The sequence below is a fragment of the Nannobrachium achirus genome (assembly GCF_963921795.1).
Source record: "Nannobrachium achirus genome assembly, chromosome: 13".
Classification (NCBI taxonomy): Eukaryota; Metazoa; Chordata; class Actinopteri; order Myctophiformes; family Myctophidae; genus Nannobrachium; species Nannobrachium achirus.
Genome location: NC_137833.1, coordinates 34,332,551 through 34,352,026, shown reverse-complemented (window position 1 = coordinate 34,352,026; position 19,476 = coordinate 34,332,551). Strand labels below are relative to the sequence as shown.

Genomic DNA, 19,476 nt, shown 5'->3' with positions numbered 1-19,476 from the left:
TACTTTTTTTTTTTTTAACCACACCAGACCAAAGGTCTCTGAGATAAGACAACCAACCACCACTCATTGTGTGCATCTGAGAGAGGACACCACCGGTCAGCCGTTTAGGGACTGGTCACGGAAATCAGTCACACACGTATACTGAAGCCTGCATCTTTGGCTACGCTTTGAGAGCTCTGCATAAACTACCAACCATAGCCCTATATGCGGTTCGGATTGCTTTTTTAGCTTGATTTCACAAGAACTTTGCAGGTACCCTGTGGCTTATACTGCACACCACGTCACTTGGATGAGCATATCGGAGCAGTCATGAACAGGTCCTATTCAATGGAGGAGCCTCTTGGACCGGAGAGCGGGATGAGGTTCAGAGAGTCCTATAAGTTTGTGTCGGAGGACAAGCTGGACATGTGTAGACGGAACGGGGGAGAAGGGCAGCAGCCCTCCTGTTGCCTCAGCGTCAGTAAGGTGTCCTACACTGTCAGGTATGAATGACACACAAAACGGGGAGGAAGCCTCATTCAGATTTAGTTAAAATTGCTGGATGATATTAAGCCAAACAGATTTATTTAGGCAGAAGCTGGCATACCAACTATAGCCGACAGGGAGTTTGGTTCAACTTTTCCTTTTTAATGCCCTCTCATATTGTAGATGTGTCGGAAGTAAATTAAGATTTATTGTGCAGATTCATTTTGTCACAGTGTGTTAATTATCTTTGTGCGTGTGCATATATGTGTGTGTGTGTGTGTGTGTGTGTGTGTGTGTGGTGCAGCGAACATGTGGGTCCGTGGTGGGACTTGCCCTCGTACAGAAAGCGCTGGACCCGTCAGATCCTCAACGATGTTTCCTTCCACGTAGACAGCGGGCAGATCATGGGCATCCTGGGCAACTCAGGTTGGCATACATTATTCTGCTGGCATTAGAGCTCGGGGCCACTGAACTAATTGTTTTGTTTAGAATATTTTAGAATATTTGGGTTATTTCGAGGTATGCTTGGAGCTTGGTTGCAGAAGACTAGCCCTATTTTAGGGTTAGTTTTAGTTCATGTTAGGGCACATAACAGCTGGGGCTGGGGGTCTCTTGTGAAATCTGCCGAATGTGCCCTGCCAAAGCCAAAGATTGTATATTCTCTTGTTGGTCATTGACTCCATTGACACGGCAGCTAACACATGTACAGTACAGTTTACTGAAACATAGTTTACTGTCTGACTCCGTTGGCCGACCCATAACCAATGGAATGCCATCCCACAGCAATGTGTGACGACCATGCTGTTGCGTCTGTGTGTGGTTCTTCCAACTGCGACTGAGGCTCCTGACTGTTTGTTCAGTGGATACAGTATGGAATTGCTAATATGGTGTGGGTGTGGGTTTGTGTGTGTGTGTGTCCTCCCCGTGGTATAGTGATACAAATCATACAAATTCATGATCATTACAAATACAATTACAAACTAGAAAGATGTAACTGGGGCGCCCGCTGGCCTACCGGTCCAGGCGCATACCACACAGGCTCTGATGCCTGACAGCGTGTCGCGGGTTCGAGTCCCGATCCCGACGACTTTTGCTGCGTGTCACTCCCCATCTCTCTCCCCATTTCCTGTCAGTCTACTGTCCTATCAATAAAAACGAATCTTTTAGAAAGATGAAACTTTCTGTCAGGTCTTGTAACCATTCCATCCTTGTCCCTTTTTGCCCATATATGGAGAACACAATTCAAATTGGTATTATTAAAGGGGAGATATAATGGACCGAAGTCAAGTTTCCTTTCTTTTTGTGCTGAGTTTATATATGGACATCTCATGTGGTCTATGATGTCAGACATCTATGAAGACTGCCAAAAGAAATGTGGTACTTTTTAATTATTCCTCAGTGTGTTAAGAAAGTGGTCAGTGGTGGTGTTGTTGTGTGTAGCAGGAGGGATTGATAGACATGCCAAGAACTTCAGTGTGTGTGTGTGTGTGTGTGTGTGTGTGTGTGTGTGTGTGTGTGTGTGTGTGTGTGTGTGTGTGTGTGTGTGTGTGTGTGTGTGTGTGTGTGTGTGTGTGTGTGTGTGTGTGTGTGTGTGTGTGTGTGTGTGTGTGTGTGTGTGTGTGTGTATTATAGGCTCGGGGAAGACTACCCTTCTGGATGCCATCTCTGGGAGGATTGGAAACTCTGGCACACTGTTGGGAGAAATCTACATTAACGGCAGGAACCTGAAGAGAGAACAGTACCAGGACTGTTTCTCCTATGTACTGCAGGTACACCCCCCCCAACATGCTCGCGATAGTGTCGCTCAACGAAAATAACAGTGTGTTACATCTTCGCACAATGAAGTGTAAATAAGGCTTCCAAATACTATGCTATTTTAAAATAGTCCCCATGTGAAAAAGGCCAAACTCGTTAATAAGAACTTTATTAACTGTTAAATTCATATTATCTGGTACAGTTGTTTCAGCTGCCAGTAGCCATGCACTGATGACATTGACGTTAAGATTGCATCTCAACATCTTATAGCAAATGACCTCCTGACCTCAAACTGGCACTTGACTGCCATCTGAACCATAGCGTTGTGACATTTACATCTTGGCGATCTTCTCCCAGACTTTAATCAAGTATGTTCATTTTACACACTTGCACAAATGAGGCCCTCACTGACTCTAATAACATACTCCAAAATTAGAAGCATTATAGCATTAGGACCATTACAGCTTCCACTTTGAGTTGGTATTATCATACACATGCATGCACACATGCATGTATGCACGCATTTCCCTTTATCCTGGTTCCCACCACTCATTATTTGCTATCAAGTTAATCTTTGACCTTTGACTTAGTGAATGGCTGTACTGCTGACTGTGTATGTGTGTACTCACAGAAGTATATGTATCCAGGGCTACCTGCGGTTACAACAATAACCATAAATACAAAAGTAGGCACTCTGAACACGCAGACATACACACACAGCAAAAGAACTAGGGAAAAGGTTGGCTTGGCCCCTGTATGAAATTAACTTGAGAACCTTGATAGCCTCCTCATACACCTAATCTCTCATTGAGAGGTGCTCATGTGTATCCAAAGCCTGAATTAAAAATCGTGGGCTTTAAAACCGGCCTCGCTTCCCTTTCAAATGGTCTCTCTGTTCCAGCCGATAGCGGCCGCCCCGGCTCCTTCTGCTCTCTAAGCCCTGTCATTAACTGCCTCTGCTAAGCTGCAGATATAGAGGTGATATGGGCTGCTGATAGAAGTCATTCGGAGGAGACATGGGACCAACGAGGCACCGCGTGTTAATTGAAGCAGGCAGTGAGTTCATTAGGTTCAAGATTTGTCTCGAAGTGTGTGTTTCTGTTTGAGTGTGTTCGCGTAGCTCCGCCACACCGGATGGAGGAACATACTTGATATTATATAGGTTGCTGCAGCACAATATCAGCGATTACAGTAATTCAAGGATGTAGCAGCAAGCAGAGCTTACCCGATGTGAGTCAGATACTGCTGTTGTAGTAACCTGCACAGCTACCAGAGAGAGCCACACAGAAAGTTTTTGTGCCTTACCATCTCACATAGAGCAGGCCGTGACCCCCAAAATAATCATATTTTAACTGGGGACCCCCCCCACCCTGACGAGCACTAAGAGTTGAGGCATTACATTTTGTATAACATGGTTCTATTGTGAAAATAGCAGATCGACATGCTCACAACGCAACACGTTGCGAGGCGTTGTGAGCATGTAGATCTGCTATTTTCAAATTTCTGCCTCCAATATTTGACAATATGCACTCATCACACATTACTTTGGTTAAAGTTAGAGTAACAACATCTATCTACAGGCATAGAATATTGTACTGCATACCCCTCTTTACCATAAATCCATAATCCCCTTACCTATCATGCAAATAATAGTGAGGAAGATAGGTTGAATAGAGTGAATAGTGATAGATTGAGATGGATTCAACTTTCTTTCGATTGAGAAGGTTCTAAATTTGATCCCTGCTCCTGCTCCCGCGTTCCGCCTAGCTTCATGTCAAAGTGCCCTCATTAAAAAAGAAACTCTTTACTGGCCCAGACGAACAGATTCTCTCTCCCCCTCTCTCGCCCCATGCAGAGTGATAACCTGTTGAGCTACCTGACCGTGGAGGAGACCCTGACCTACATCGCTCAGCTTGCCCTGCGGAAACACTCGGCCGACGGCATCAAGAAGAAGGTGACCGCAGATAACCTGTCAGGCCAGAACGTCTTCCTCTGGCCAAACTATCAAAGCTAATAATAATTCAATACAGAGGCGTCTTCCAAAACCCTAGCGGTCTTGTATATTTCAAACGCAATGGTTTAAGCCACTAACATGGTCAGCATCATGGTCAGTATTACGGTCAGTATTATGGCCAGTATCATATCAGTATCATGGTCAGTATCATGGTCAGTATCATATCAGTATCATGGTCAGTATCATATCAGTATTATGGCCAGTATCATATCAGTATCATGGTCAGTATCATATCAGTATTATGGCCAGTATCATATCAGTATCATGGTCAGTATCATGGTCAGTATCATATCAGTATCATGGTCAGTATCATATCAGTATTATGGCCAGTATCATATCAGTATCATATCAGTATCATGGTCAGTATCATGGTCAGTATCATATCAGTATCATATCAGTATCATGGTCAGTATCATATCAGTATCATGGTCAGTATCATATCAGTATTATGGTCAGTATCATATCAGTATCATATCAGTATCATGGTCAGTATCATGGTCAGTATCATATCAGTATCATGGTCAGTATCATATCAGTATTATGGCCAGTATCATATCAGTATCATGGTCAGTATCATATCAGTATCATGGTCAGTATCATATCAGTATCATATCAGTATCATGGTCAGTATCATGGTCAGTATCATATAAGTATCATGGTCAGTATCATATCAGTATTATGGTCAGTATCATATCAGTATCATATCAGTATCATGGTCAGTATCATGGTCAGTATCATGGTCCGTATCATAGTCAGTATCATGGTCAGTAGCATGGTCAGTATCATGGTCAGTATCATGGTCAGTATCATGGTCAGTATCATAGTCAGTATCATGGTCAGTGTCATGCCTCATGGAGTGCGTCGCATTGTGAGCTTGTAGATCTCTATTTTAAAAATGTTTTCTCCTGCCAGCCATCATACTGGTCAGTGGTTTATCTCTCAATAAGTGCCCTTTGACCTGCAGGTGTCAGCAGTGATGGCAGAACTGAGTCTGAGTCACGTGGCCCACAGTGTGATCGGAGGCCGTGTCTTCCCAGGGATCTCTGGAGGAGAGAGGAGGAGGGTGTCCATCGCCAGCCAGCTGCTCCAGGACCCCAGTGAGTGGCTCAGGAGTCTCATTCCTTTTATAGATCAGTGGTTCTCAACCTTTTCAGGCCACAACCCCCAAAATAATCTATTATATATTTAAACTGGGGAACCCCCCCACCCTGACGAGCACTAAGAGTTGAGGAATTACATTTTGTATATCACGGTTCTATTGTGAAAACAATGTTACAAATTAAGTTGATCATCTGGGGACCCCCCAAAATAATTTGGGGACCCCCTCTGGGTCCTGACCCACAGGTTGAGAACCACTGTTATAGATGTGCGAGATAATCGAAATGCCACAAACAGGTACAGGTTTGAGTAACCTTGAAGTCTGTATATGTACCACAACATTCCTCTATAAAAAGTTATTCTCTACATCCAGCAACACTTTTTTGGGGGGGAGGAAAGAGGTACGTTTACGTTTACTGTAGATGAGACAAGGGGGAGGGAGAGGGAAAGGAGGTGGGGGTCACCCACACAATAATCCGGTCAATGCTGGGTAAGTAAGTGAGTGCCAACTCGTGTAGCGTGAGGCGGCTTGATGTACAAGTGCATCCCCCAGGCATTATGTGCAAGTACACCCCCTGGACATGACGCTAAGTATGTTGCTGAGTGCCAGAACCTTAACCTTAACAAGCTGATCATGCTGAACACAGCACCAATAAGCTGATAATGTAGGGATTCACACCACATTGCCTGCTTGTCTTTAAAGGATTACTTCACCACTTTTCAACCTATCTTCATATAATAAGTCCTCATTAATGTTCATAATAAAATAGCAAAAGAAAGAATTCTACTTGGTCCAATAAGGAGAGCTGTGGGAAGTTCAGAAATCCATAGTCTTGTGACATCATCAATGGGGAATCCAAGCTAATAGAAAATACAGGCTTTCTATTCCTGAAAAGTTGCAATGTTAAAGTGGAAGCTGTTGTTCTGGCGATAATGAAAATCAAAAATATTTATTTTCAAAAATTTTGTTATAAAAATCTGTCAAACGATGATGTCACAAGACTATGGATTTCTGAGCTTCCGACAGCTCTCCTAAGAGACTTCGACAGAGTAGAATTCTTTTTTGTAATTTTATTATGAACGTTAGTGAGGACCTATTATATGAAGAAAGTGGCAAAGTCCTCCTTTAATAAATTCCGGATTGATTTTGATCATTCATGAAGTCCCCATGAAGCCATATTGGTATTCCTCACTGGTCTGAAATCATTATTTATTATAGATTTTAACATTATTTAAACGTGCTGGATATACTTTAAATCTATAATCTCTAGCACTATCTAAATTAGAAGCAGTGTGTTATCCTGAGGAGAGAAGTTCTCCTCAAAAAGACTGTCTATCCCAAAAGAGTTCTAAAAGTCCACACTAGAGAAAAGGAACTCATTAAGAAGTGGACAAGGAATGGCAGAGAGAGAGAGAGGGATGGAAGGAAGTCACATGGGATGGAGGAATAGATGAAGGTAATGAAAGACCGGGTTATCACACCACTCTGGAGCAGAGACCCACCTGTGTGTGTGTGTGTGTGTGTGTGTGTGTGTGTGTGTGTGTGTGTGTGTGTGTGTGTGTGTGTGTGTGTGTGTGTGTGTGTGTGTGTGTGTGTGTGTGTGTGTGTGTGTGTGTGTGTGTGTGTGTGTGTGTGTGTGTGTGTGTGTGTGTGTGTGTGTGTGTGTGTGTGTGTGCGTGCGCGCACACGCACACACACGTGCATGCATCCCAGTTGTAGTTTATCAGGTCTGTCCCCTAGGGATGTGCAAAGGCCTCAGTCCTCATTCAGGATTAGACTGGACACACACACACACACACACACACACACACACACACACACACACACACACACACCCACACACACTCACACACACACAGTAATAAGGTAATAAGAAGTTCCCATTCAGTGCCTTTCCAATCAACCAGGAAATGAATTAATCTCACAATTAATGCATCTGCTAATTCCACTCTGCTTTCATAATGCAAAGAGGCAATCTTTTAATTGTCCTAATTAGAGTAATTAACAAAAAAAAGGACTTACTTATCTTAACACATTAATTTTGTCCCTTTGAGGGGTCTGCCACTTAATAAAAGTACATTAAAAGCTTTTAAAAGTTGCAACTGAAAAAAGAAAAGAAAAAACCCACATGATGATTTTTGTCTCTCTCACTATTCCCTGGATGTGTGGCTGACTCACCCAGTGACGGTGTCATTACCATGATGTTTTTCAGAGGTGATCCTATTGGACGAGCCGACCACAGGGCTGGACAGCATGACAGCCAACCAGATCGTGGTGCTGCTTGCAGAACTGGCCAAGAGGGACCGCGTCGTCATAGTGACCATCCACCAACCACGCTCTGAGCTCTTTAGGGTGGGTGTTAGACAACCCTGCTTCTTAATGTGGGGTCCGGGGACCCCCATGGGGCCCTTGAGGGGGTTCCAGGGGGTCCCCGGCTAAATGGATGATAGTTGGGAGCCCAATGGACCCTCATGTAATTCAGGGAGTTAACACTGAGGATTGTAGATTGGGGTCCCAGAGATAGAAAATTATAATCGTCAAATGGCAGAGATGGTGAAAGAGAGATGGCTTTTGGCTGATGACCTCTGTCTGTGTGTGTGTGTGTGTGTGTGTGTGTGTGTGTGTGTGTGTGTGTGTGTGTGTGTGTGTGTGTGTGTGTGTGTGTGTGTGTGTGTGTGTGTGTGTGTGTGTGTGTGTGTGTGTGTGTGTGTGTGTGTGTGTGTGTGTGTGTCCGTGTTCCTGTCTTCTAGGTGTTCAGTAGGATAGCCATCATGAGTTGTGGTGAGCTGGTGTTCTGTGGGGAGCCTGGGGAGATGGTCGACTTTTTCAGCCAATGTGGATATGAATGTCCGGAGTACTGCAACCCCTTTGACATTTATGGTATGTCTCTCTATTGCTGTGCACTGGCCATGTGCCCTGCACTCGTATTTAAATAGTGCCTTTCTCCAAAGCGTGCATTACATTTAACCATTCACAGTCAAACACACTCCCACACCGATGGCAGAGGAAACCATGCAAGGCACTGACCTGCTCATTGGGAGCAGTAAGTCTCTTGCTCAAGGACACTTCGACTCTAACCCAGGATGGAAGGATGGAACCGGGAAAGTCCCAAGCGGCCGCTCTACGTCATGAGCCACTACCGCTTACTATACTTAGAGGGCCGTGCAGAGAGCACTGAGGGGGCAGGTGCTCAAACCTCACCGTCACAAAAGGGCACTTCTGCATGCCGGTTTTTGGGGTGGTCTTTTTGTGGGGGTCCCTCATGCCATTTCACACCAATAAGGTAGCTAGTAGTACATAGAACTTGGCATGCTTTCTGGCTGTCTCCAATAAAGTTGTTTGCAGCTGCAAGGTTAACGAGGTGGGAGGGCACTTGACATCTCTGCATCAGGTGAAACTAAAACTGACTGATGGCAGCCAGCTCATTTAAGTTATAATTATAAATAATAAATAATTCTCTGGTGTGTCTGGCAGTTGACTTCACCTCGGTGGATACGCGTAACAGCGAGAGAGAGGCCGCCACTTTCAACCGCATGCATGAAATCACCTCGTCCTATCAGGCCTCTGCTATCTACTCGTGCATGCTGAGCAAGATGGAGCAGAGCCTGCAGCGGGCCGACAAGCCGGCCATCCCCTTCAAGAGCAAAGAGTCGCCCAGCGGTGCAGTCAAACTGGGTGTTCTGCTCAGGTCAGTGTTCTTTCCCCCCAAAAAGAAATATAAACTGTCATTCTGCTTTGATATGACATTATTTTACACCAAACTTATCCCACTGTCGCAAATATTACCTTGACCTTTCACTCTGTACTTGGTCTGGTCTTTTTTACCTCTACACCAAACCTATTTGCCGAAAATAGCCGATCTACAAGCTCTCAACGCCTCGCAGCAGTTCTCCTCAGAATAGGGATGCGAGGGTTCAAGTTGTTAATTTGAAAGAATGATCCTATAACACACAAAGATTTGGCGGCCCCCCTGTAATAACTCTGAGGACCCCCTTAGGGGTCCCGGACCCCCTGTTGAAGACCCCTGATGTACAGTAATGTGTGCTTTGTGTGCAGGAGGACAGCGCGGAACCTGTCGCGGGACAGGATGGGCGTTCTGATGCGTCTGTCCCAGAACCTCATCTATGGCCTCTTTGTCGCCTTCTTCGTCATGCGCCTGGACCTGGACGTCACCAAGGGAGCCGTGCAGGATCGCATTGGTATCATTTACCAGTCGGTGGCAGCCTCCCCCTACACCGGCATGCTCAACGCAGTGGCCCTCTGTAAGTTCAACCCCCTGTACAGGCATGCTTAAAGGAGTCATCCAGACCAAAACACATATAGGGTTAAATCTGTCTTTTATCATACCCCTTTATACCTGCTTTAGTCCATTTTTTCATAGCTGCCCCTGTTGCTAGATTTCGGCTGCCCCTGTTGCTAGATTTCGCAGGCCCTCTCATAACTAACAGAGTGTATAGCCTTTATACTAGTGCGGTTATTTCTTCAGCTTCAAAGTTAGTATTTTTTTATTGGATTGTGTTTACACAACGTCCTGAGACCAACCTAGAATAAAAAGGAAGGATATCACACTGGGCGTGTCCCAGCGTGGTACAGGGGTATTGCACATGCGCAGTGTTAACAGGAACTGCCATGGTGGAGTGTTCCAGCAGAGGCACTAGATAAAAAAGATCATGATCCGTTCTCAGTAGAGCGAGGTGTGTGTGTGTTTGTTTTGTTCTCTCTCCACTCATCACCTAAACAGCTGCAGGTTTTCTTTTATTTTCTGCATAGTGCTGTGTTTTATTTTTTTTAAAGGACCCCAATTGAAACAAGCCCAAGGCTCTTTGGAGGTGTTTATCCTTTTAGTTGACCTTGTACCAGCTGTTATAAAACTACCTTTTCCTATGCAAACTTCTAATAAAGTTTTAAATCAATCAATTGTGGGAAATAATTGGTCTTCAGAGGGATGCTTTTATATAATCCTGTACTTTGAAGCATATGTCTTAACTTGTACTGTGTGCCGTACTTGTATGGTGCAAAAGATTCAACAGACCGCACAATTTAATTTATTTATACCGTAAGCACTTACACAACATATCAGTAAAACAGCAGTAGATGAGAATCCGATGGATTTCTATAACTTATATTCATTCAGGATATGCAACACATAGTTGTGCCTATTAGGGCACCAAATAAGCCTACTTGTTTTGTGGCATAAGAACATTTAATTTGAGCAAAGAGCAAGTCCCCAGCAGGCACTTAAAGTAGGACAAAACAAACACTACCATTTAATGTTTACACGCCGCCATCTACTGAGCCAAAGTGTAGGCGCAGGCCAGATTGTACTGCGCATGTGCTATACCCCGGTACCACGGCTGGGACACGCCCAGTGTGATATCCTTCTCTTTTTATTCTAGAGACCAACCAAACCGCTGTTTTGACCTCACAGGCACCCTTACTTGTCAAACCGACCCCTCCCTCCCCTCCCTTTCTAGCCTCTCCTCTCCCTGCTCTGGTGCAGAGCAGAAGCCGTTTGACAAGTAAGGGTGCCTGTGAGGTCAAAACAGCGGTTTGGTTGGTCTCAGGACGTTGTGTAAACACAATCCAATAAAAAAATACTAACTTTGAAGCTGAAGAAATAACCGCACTAGTATAAAGTCTATCTACTCTGTTAGTTATGAGAGGGCCTGCAAAATCTAGCAACAGGGGCAGCCGAAATCTAGCAAAAGGGGCAGCTATGAAAAAAATGGACTAAAGCAGGTATAAAGGGGTATGAGAAAAGACAGATTTAACCCTATATGTGTTTTGGTCTGGATGACTCCTTTAAAGGGGTACTGTCACCTAAAGGGGTACTGTCACTTTAAAAAGTCATCTTAAGATATGAGTTAATATTTGTATGATGTCATTGTGGAAATGCGCATTTATAAGCCAATCAAATTAATGGACTATACTTAGACTACTTACTGTACTGGTCAGCTGTTGTTGGGGAGCGAGGGCCAGATTACACTGTGACATGAGTTTCAGACTATTTCAGACCGTTTTCAGAGAGACCACGTGACCTACTGTATCATACTATTATAATTTCGGGGCATGTCTAGGTCAGTGGTTCTCAACCTTTTCAGGCCACGACCCCCAAAATAATCATCTATCTATAAATGCGACAAATCTCTGTCTGTTTGTTTGTTTGTTTGTAATCCGCGTATCTCGAGAACCGTTCGTCCCACCGGCTTCAGATTCGGCACGCGCGTTCCCCGCTGCGGCGCGGAGTGCAGTGCCGGGCCTCGGCCCGACTCGGCATGCGGTTTTCCCGAAGCGGCGCGAAACGTTCGGAATCTCCTTACGCGGAGCTGATTGTTAACATCAGGCTGTTCCTGAGGAAATCGGTACAATCGCTGACTCATTGTGACATCACTTCATAAAAGGCTCTGACATCACGTACGCCAGGAGTCAACAAAAAATCTCTGTGAATGTGTATGTATGTATGTGAATCTCGAGAACCGTTCTTCCCAGTATATTGGGGTTTGCATTAAAGGGTGGGGCAGGCATAAAATGGACGCAAATAGACAGATATCTCCATATATGGGCATATGGGCATAAAATGGACCCAGAACTATATCTGCAGTGATCTCCATATATGGACATAAAATGGACGCCGACAGACAGACAGATACAGATATCTCCATATATGGGCATAAATGGACACAGGCAAACAGATGGTCAAAACGGGTCCTATGACAACAGGTATAATGGGGTTTGCATTAAAGGGCGGGGCATTCATTCTCTATTTACATCGTTCCCGAGTTGGCCAGGTCGCCGACTAGACGCTGGGAAAGGGCGGCCCAGCTTCTAGTATTTTAAAATGGGACCCCCCACCCTACGAGCACTAAGAGTTGAGGCATTACATTTTGTATAACATATTGTGAAAATAGCAGATCTACATGCTCACAACGCCTCGCAACGCAAGGCGTTGTGAGCATGTAGATCGGCTAATTTTCTGCCTCTTAATATTTGAAAATGTTTAATTTGTCATGTTAGAGGTATTAAAAAGTCCTTAATTGTCCTACAAATACTAATATAATTAATTATTTTGAGTGACCTTTAGATAGTTGGTGTTCAACAGCATGTTTAAAGCACCATTATCTGGGGTAAACGTGTGTGTGTGTGTGTGTGTGTGTGTGTGTGTGTGTGTGTGTGTGTGTGTGTGTGTGTGTGTGTGTGTGTGTGTGTGTGTGTGTGTGTGTGTGTGTGTGTGTGTGTGTGTGTGTGTGTGTGTGTGTGTGTGTGTGTGTGTGTGTGTGTGTGTGTGTAATGGGTATGCGTGCGTGTGCGTGCGTGCGTGTAGGCTCTCTTATATTGTTTTCCTTGACACTCGGTGAAAGGTTACTAATTGTCTTGTCCAGAGAACTGTACCTACACATGGCATGTCCTTTACCCACTGTCTCTTCTGTGTGTGTTATTAGAGTTCAAGCCGTTACCTATAGTAACCTCTCGTAAACTATAAGTGTGACGATTTAAACACTTTATAAGCAAGCACCCAAACAGTCATAGATAATGATTACAGTGATCTTATCACTCCAGAAAGAAAACTGATAAAAAAAAGGTTGGCTTTTCTGCAGGAACAGCAGTAGTGGGGTTGTAAAAACCCGCATATGTTAGCTTTTTAAGAGAAAGAAATTCTTAGAAAGTTAGACAATGTTTGCCAATAATGACATACGCAAAATAGGGATGCCAGGATGAAGACAACATTTTTATTTTTGCAATGAAGTAGCCATAAAATTAAGGCAATGTCATTCTGTTCCATAAGGTTTTTTTTTACCTCTTGAAGAAAATATATTCAGCGGCTACATTTTAGAATATATTTTTCCAAGACATACTCTACAGTACGGGTTGTTAGCTTTGCAGAATGTGCCATTGCTATTGTCTGACTTCTACCCTAGCAAGTTGTTCTCTCAATGATCAATTCTACCATGTTGATGTGATGTTTTCATATACTGCACAATCAGATGAGTTAGGATTTTCAAAAGCGTTCTTATTTATCAAACATATAATTTTCCGAATGTCTGTCTGTCTGTCTGTCTGTCTGTCTGTCTGTCTGTCTGTCTGAGTGTCTGTCTGTCACAGCGTTTCTCCTCAGTGGCTGGAGCAATTGATCTGAAATCGCATCACCATTAGCATATGAACACACCTGACATAACTGTGAAGCCTGTTTGTCACTTTCACAAATCATATGCTGTATATTAGCATTTTTATGGTGTATCTACTATCTATTCTGCATCTAGCATGAGGCATATCTATTCTGCATCTAGCATGAGGCAACATGTTTAACCAGCTGTGTGTGTGTGTGTGTGTGTGTGTGTGTGTGTGTGTGTGTGTGTGTGTGTGTGTGTGTTGTAATAGAATTCTTTAAGCATCATACTTATACTAATAATAATATAATAAATTGAATTCTGAGAGGGTGGAGTGCAATGAAATACAACATTTATTAACAATATATTCAAGAGCTCTGAGACAACACCCGTGCAGAGTGTTGCCTCCTGTTTCTCAGGCATGGTCCCATTATATACACTGACAGGAATACAGGAATACAGGAATAGCAGGGGTAAATCAGAGACATCCATATAAGGCTTTAGTCAGGAACAGTTAGATGACAGGACACGACATTCTGGTGACAGGTGAGGGAGTGCCTCACTCCATGGTTGGCCTGAAGCTTAGAATATAAATCCTGACACGCCACTATGTGAATGACATGACTCTTCTGGTTACTTTAGAAACAAATTAGTAGTTACATTTATTTAGAAATCTATCACATTGTGTGTGCGTGTGTGTGTGTGTGTGTGTGTGTGTGTGTGTGTGTGTGTGTGTGTGTGTGTGTGTGTGTGTGTGTGTGCGCGCGCACGCGCGTGTGTGCGTGTGCGCGTGCGTGCGTGCGTGCGTGAGATGCAGATCGGTACACAGTATCTCTGTAGCCATTAAACGAAACGGGTATTTCTTTTAATTGATGCTCCTACATATTATCATGCAAGCACCAGTTAAAGTTACTTTCCATCCCTCATATACTGTGTGCACAGTGCACACCCCATAACCCACACACTGCACATCATTTCGGAGCTCATATCTTTGAACGGGTAAGGGCTAGTTAATTTAATTTTGTAGGGTTTGTTTTGTATTTACACTATGTAGAACAGCAGAGAGACCGGAAATGTAGGTAACTGAGTTGGAAGGATACAAGTCTTCAGCCAGAATCAAGCATGGGATGTTGTGATTATGTGATGACCCTTTCAACTTGCATGGCCATTTCTAATCATTTTTGTCCTCATACTCTTATGTCTTAAGAGATACTTATGTCCACACTTCTCATCTCTCCCTTGCATATCTTCATAATGATCTGTTTTCTGTCTGTCTGTCTGTCTGTCTGTCTGTCTGTCTGTCTGTCTGTCTGTCTGTCTTTCTGTCTGTGGATGTGGATGTGGATGTGGATGTGTTCTGTGAATCCAGTCCCAGCACTGCGGGCCATCAGTGATCAGGAGAGTCAGGATGGTCTGTACAGTAAATGGCAGGTATTCCTGGCGTACATTTTCCACATACTGCCTTTCAGCATTATCAGTGTGTTCATCTTCACCTCCTTCCTTTACTGGTGAGTAGAGAAACTGTGTGTGTGTGTGTGTGTGTGTGTGTGTGTGTGTGTGTGTGTGTGTGTGTGTGTGTGTGTGTGTGTGTGTGTGTGTGTGTGTGTGTGTGTGTGTGTGTGTGTGTGTGTGTGTGTGTGTGTGTGTGTGTGTGTGTGTGTGTGTGTGTGTGTGTGTGTGTGTGTGTGTGTGTGTGTGTGTGTGTGTGTGTGTGTGTGTGTGTGGTCTCTGAGAGGGCATGGGGCTGCCCATGGAGTTGCTATCACTGAACTCTATCATGGCTCAAATATTCAGTGCCTGCTAGGGCATTAACGAAAAAGTCGACTCAGTCAACTTCATTACACAAGTCGACTCCCACCAGAGAAAGTAGAAAGTAGAAGTTGAAAAAAAGAATATATATATATATTATATTATATTGTGAAAATAGCAGATCTTAATGCTCACAACGTGTAGTGAGCATGTAGATCGGCTATTTTCACAATTTCTGCCTATATATTTGACAATTTGGACAATGTTTAATTTGCCATTTTAGAGGTATTAAAAAGTCCTTAAATTGGCACTTTAGAAATGTGAAGATACCCTCTATACACTTAAACTTTATGTTGGCTTGTTTACAGTTGAGTGAGAAAACAATGTTGCACATTAAGTTAATCATCTGGGGACCCCCCAAAATAATTGGGGGGTCGTGTGTGATGTGATGACGTCATCAAACGATAAAGTCGACTTCAACTCAACTTTTTTACTGAGTCAAGTCGACTTGCAAAAATCACAAGTCATTAATGCCCTTGTGCCTGCTGCCTCGACCCTACCAAACTCCCTGATTTGTCTTTTCTCCTGTTCTACGTCCCTTCCTCAGGACGGTGGGAATGCACGCAGACATCTTCCGCTTCCTCTGTTTCTCTGCCGTTGTCCTCGTACCTCATATCATAGGTGAGACAAAACAATGACACTTTATTGCATTGCAAACATGACCCTATTTTTTACTTTGTGTAAGATAGAAGCATAACTTCCAGGGCATCAGACATGCAAGGGGTTGTAGATGACATGCAGCTATCAGCTGCTGAGCTACAGTATGTTTGATACATAGCACTACAAAGCTATCATCAATATTTAACATTGGTCGTGAGGTCAAAAATGGCAGAAAGCCATTGTTTCAAACTTTTTGGATGAAGCTACAGTATGACTTTTTATTGTATAACATGACTTTTGAATGCATGATTTTTTATTTTACGATTTTAGTAAGCCTTACATTACATATAAAAAAACATAAATTTGATGCCATTGTATATTGCAACTTTTTAGTTTGTTAGTATTACGTATACTGGTAACTCTTTGCACTTTTAATTACAGTGTACAAAGACATTTAATAATTTTGCAATGCTTTTTGTTTACATTTATGAATTATGTGACAACGTGTCATCATTTTTATAGTCTCTCAAGAACAGCCGAACTGAGCCCGAGTTTCAACTGAGCTCCAGTTAAGTGAAAAGAGTGACCGAACTTTTCCTTGACGATGGCTAGCCAGATTGTCATTTTTATGACATATAGTATAGAAATAACTTGACCTTTCAATTTGTTACAATTATCAGATTAAATAAATATTGACAAACGTTAGTATTTGTTCTTGTACCCAGGTGAGCTGTGGGTGTGTAGGTGTGCGTGCATGCGTCGCGCGTGTGTAGGCTCTCTTATATTGTTGTGCTTGACACTGGGTGAAAGGTTACTAGGATTATCTTTTGTCTATTAGCCAGAGAACTGTACCTGCACACAGCATGTCTTTTACCCACACAGCATGTCTTTTACCCACTGTCTCTTCTGTGTGTGTTATTAGAGTTCAAGCCGTTACCTATAGTAACCTCTCGTAAATTATAAGCGTGACGATTTTAACACTCTATAAGCACCCAAACAGCCATAGATAATGATTACAGTGATCATATCACTCCAGAAAGAAACTGATAAACAGGTTGGCTTTTCTGCAGGAGCAGCAGTAGTGGGGTTGCAAAAAATTGAATGAAATGTTATGATACAATATGTTTGCTTTTAAATAAATAATCAAATGGCTAAATTGACAAACATTGGTGTTTGTTCTTGTACCCAGGTGAGCTGCTAACTGTGGTGTTACTGGGGGTGGTCCAGGACCCTAACATGGTCAACAGTGGAGTGGCTCTACTGAATATAGCTGGCATCATGCTGGGCTCTGGGTTCCTCAGGTGAGACACCACAGGCCGCGAACCCCCAAAATATTTCAACTGGGGACCCCCACCCTGGCAAGCACTTGGAATTGGAGTTTGCATTACATTTAGTTTGACTCGATCTGTTCCAACGCGTGGCGTTGTGAGCATGTAGATCGGCTATTTTCACAATTTCAGCCTCTAATATTTGACAATTTGACCAATGTTTGACCAGAGGTACTAAAAAGGTCTATAAAGTCCTTAAATTGTCACTTTAGAAATGTGCAGATACCCTGTATACACTTATACTGTATGTTGGTCTGTTTACTGTTGAGTGAGAAAACAATGTTAACATTTAGCTAAACATCTGGGGACCCCCCAAAATAAGTTGTGGACCCCTCTAGGGTCCCGACCCACAGGTTGAGAACCATTGACTTAACATGCAAGACTTTCACCACCAAAAGCACAAATGTGTCTCATTCATTTTTTTCTCCACAGGAGTACCCAGCAGATGCCAGAGGTTTTCAAGTTGCTCAGTTATCTGACCTTCCAGAAGTACAGCTCTGAACTGCTCATTGTCACCGAGTTCCATGGCCTCAACTTCACATGCAGTAGGTTATCATTACCAATGGGTCATCCTTTGCAATATACTTCCCCTAACTGTAAACTGTAAACATCAAACAAAGTGAGGTCACGGCTGTTATTTTCTAACCTGCTTTTACTGTTTACAACACTCTTTATAGTTGGCGATTTACATAACAAATCCAATGATATTTTATTGATTTATGTTTATAATGTTTTAATTGTTGGTGGGAAATCATTAACAATTAATCTCTCCGTGTTTTGTTTGTTGTGTGCCAGGTGACAGCAGTCCACTGCCAACAGCCTGTCCAATCACCCATGGTGATCAGATCATTGAGCAGGGCTACCCTGGGGCTCTTAATCGATACACACAGGACTTTCTGCTTCTCTACTCCTTCCTGCCTGTCCTCCTTCTGCTGGGCATGGTCAGCTTCAAGATCAGAGACCACCTCGTGCGTCACTAAAACCATCGGGAGAATCCTGTCATCCACTGCTGTGGTTCTCCGACCTCTACAGGCCGCAACCCCCCAAAATAATCATATTTGAACTGGTGAACCCCCAGTCCCCACCCTGACAAGTTGAGGCATTCCATTTTGTTTTATTCACAGATAAATATCGTGAAAATAGCTGATCCACTAGCTCACAACGGCCTGCGTTGAGAGGTGTTGTGAGCTTGTAGATCGGCTATTTTCATGTTTGACTCTTTCTTATATTATTTGACAATTAAGTCAACGTTTGAGCAGTTGATTACATTTGAGTAATGGTCTTTTTCTTAGCTTTCTTTACATTTTTACCTTTTTATGTATAAAAAAAACAGTTACTTGTCATCTGTGGACCACCAATATTGTGGAGACCCTGCCTGGGGGTCCCGACCCACAGGTTGAGAACCACTGATCTACTGGCCTAAAAGAGCCTGTGAAGGGTTTTATGTAATGAGTTAGAACTTTCATCAAAAAAGTACTGTAACTTCTACTTGACGAGCATGTTTGCACTCTACCCTTTCCTTTATAGGGGATACTTTTATGAGATCAAGTGTATTGATAAACTGATTCATGGTTCATAATACAAAGCACAAAAGCCACAGTTTGGAAAGTCCTTTGATGATATATTTTTTTATCCAGACAACCACAAACATGCACAATAACTATACTGATAAAACTGTAAATATTTTTGCACAAATTGCAGTCAGAATGGGATGAGTATATGATACATCATTTCTGTACTGCTGTTTATGTTGTGATAATCGAACCAGGATCTCTGTAGACAGGACAAAATGTGAAGTAATGTACAATGAACAATTTACAATCTGTAAACAAATTACTTGTTTTGTATACGGTATGTTCATCAATATACAGTATATTGAATACATTTTGTATATGTTGTAAGAATTGCCAACTATGGGATACAAAAAGCTCTGAAACAAAATTACTATAGTGAATAAAGTGTATATATTTCTGTACATTAAGATGTAGTGTAAATGTCTGCAAAAATAAAGCAGATTTTACTGTTATCCTTTCCTTGACTTAGCTGACCCTCTCTCTTTTACGGTTACAGAAAAGGTTACAAAAAACGTTCATTGAACTCAATTTATTTTGGATTTTGGTATTACAGAAAGGTAAGGATTTTGGTATTACAGAAAGGTAATGAAAACAGGTTTACTTTAGGTGACAAAGGTTCTCGGATCTACAGCAACTAAACACCAGCTAGAAAGATGCAATTGGAAATTGCAAGTGTGGTTGCCGTTAAGAACTATAGTTCAGCCAATCAGATAGGGGGGAAAAGGAT

At 42.8% G+C, this 19,476-nt stretch overlaps 1 protein-coding gene across 1 annotated transcript; it reads left to right on the top strand.

The window, feature by feature from the left end:
• The first annotated feature begins 87 nt into the window (after positions 1–87).
• Positions 88–19,155, top strand: abcg5 (ATP-binding cassette, sub-family G (WHITE), member 5). Its single transcript, XM_080740211.1, has 14 exons — positions 88–482; positions 770–891; positions 2,098–2,234; positions 4,076–4,174; positions 5,199–5,331; positions 7,546–7,685; positions 8,084–8,213; positions 8,808–9,021; positions 9,390–9,595; positions 14,808–14,946; positions 15,795–15,868; positions 17,037–17,148; positions 17,608–17,720; positions 17,971–19,155. Exons 1-14 carry the CDS (start codon positions 310–312, stop codon positions 18,153–18,155), a joined length of 1,977 nt encoding a protein of 658 aa, XP_080596337.1. The 5' UTR covers positions 88–309; the 3' UTR covers positions 18,156–19,155.
• Positions 19,156–19,476: the final 321 nt, after the last annotated feature.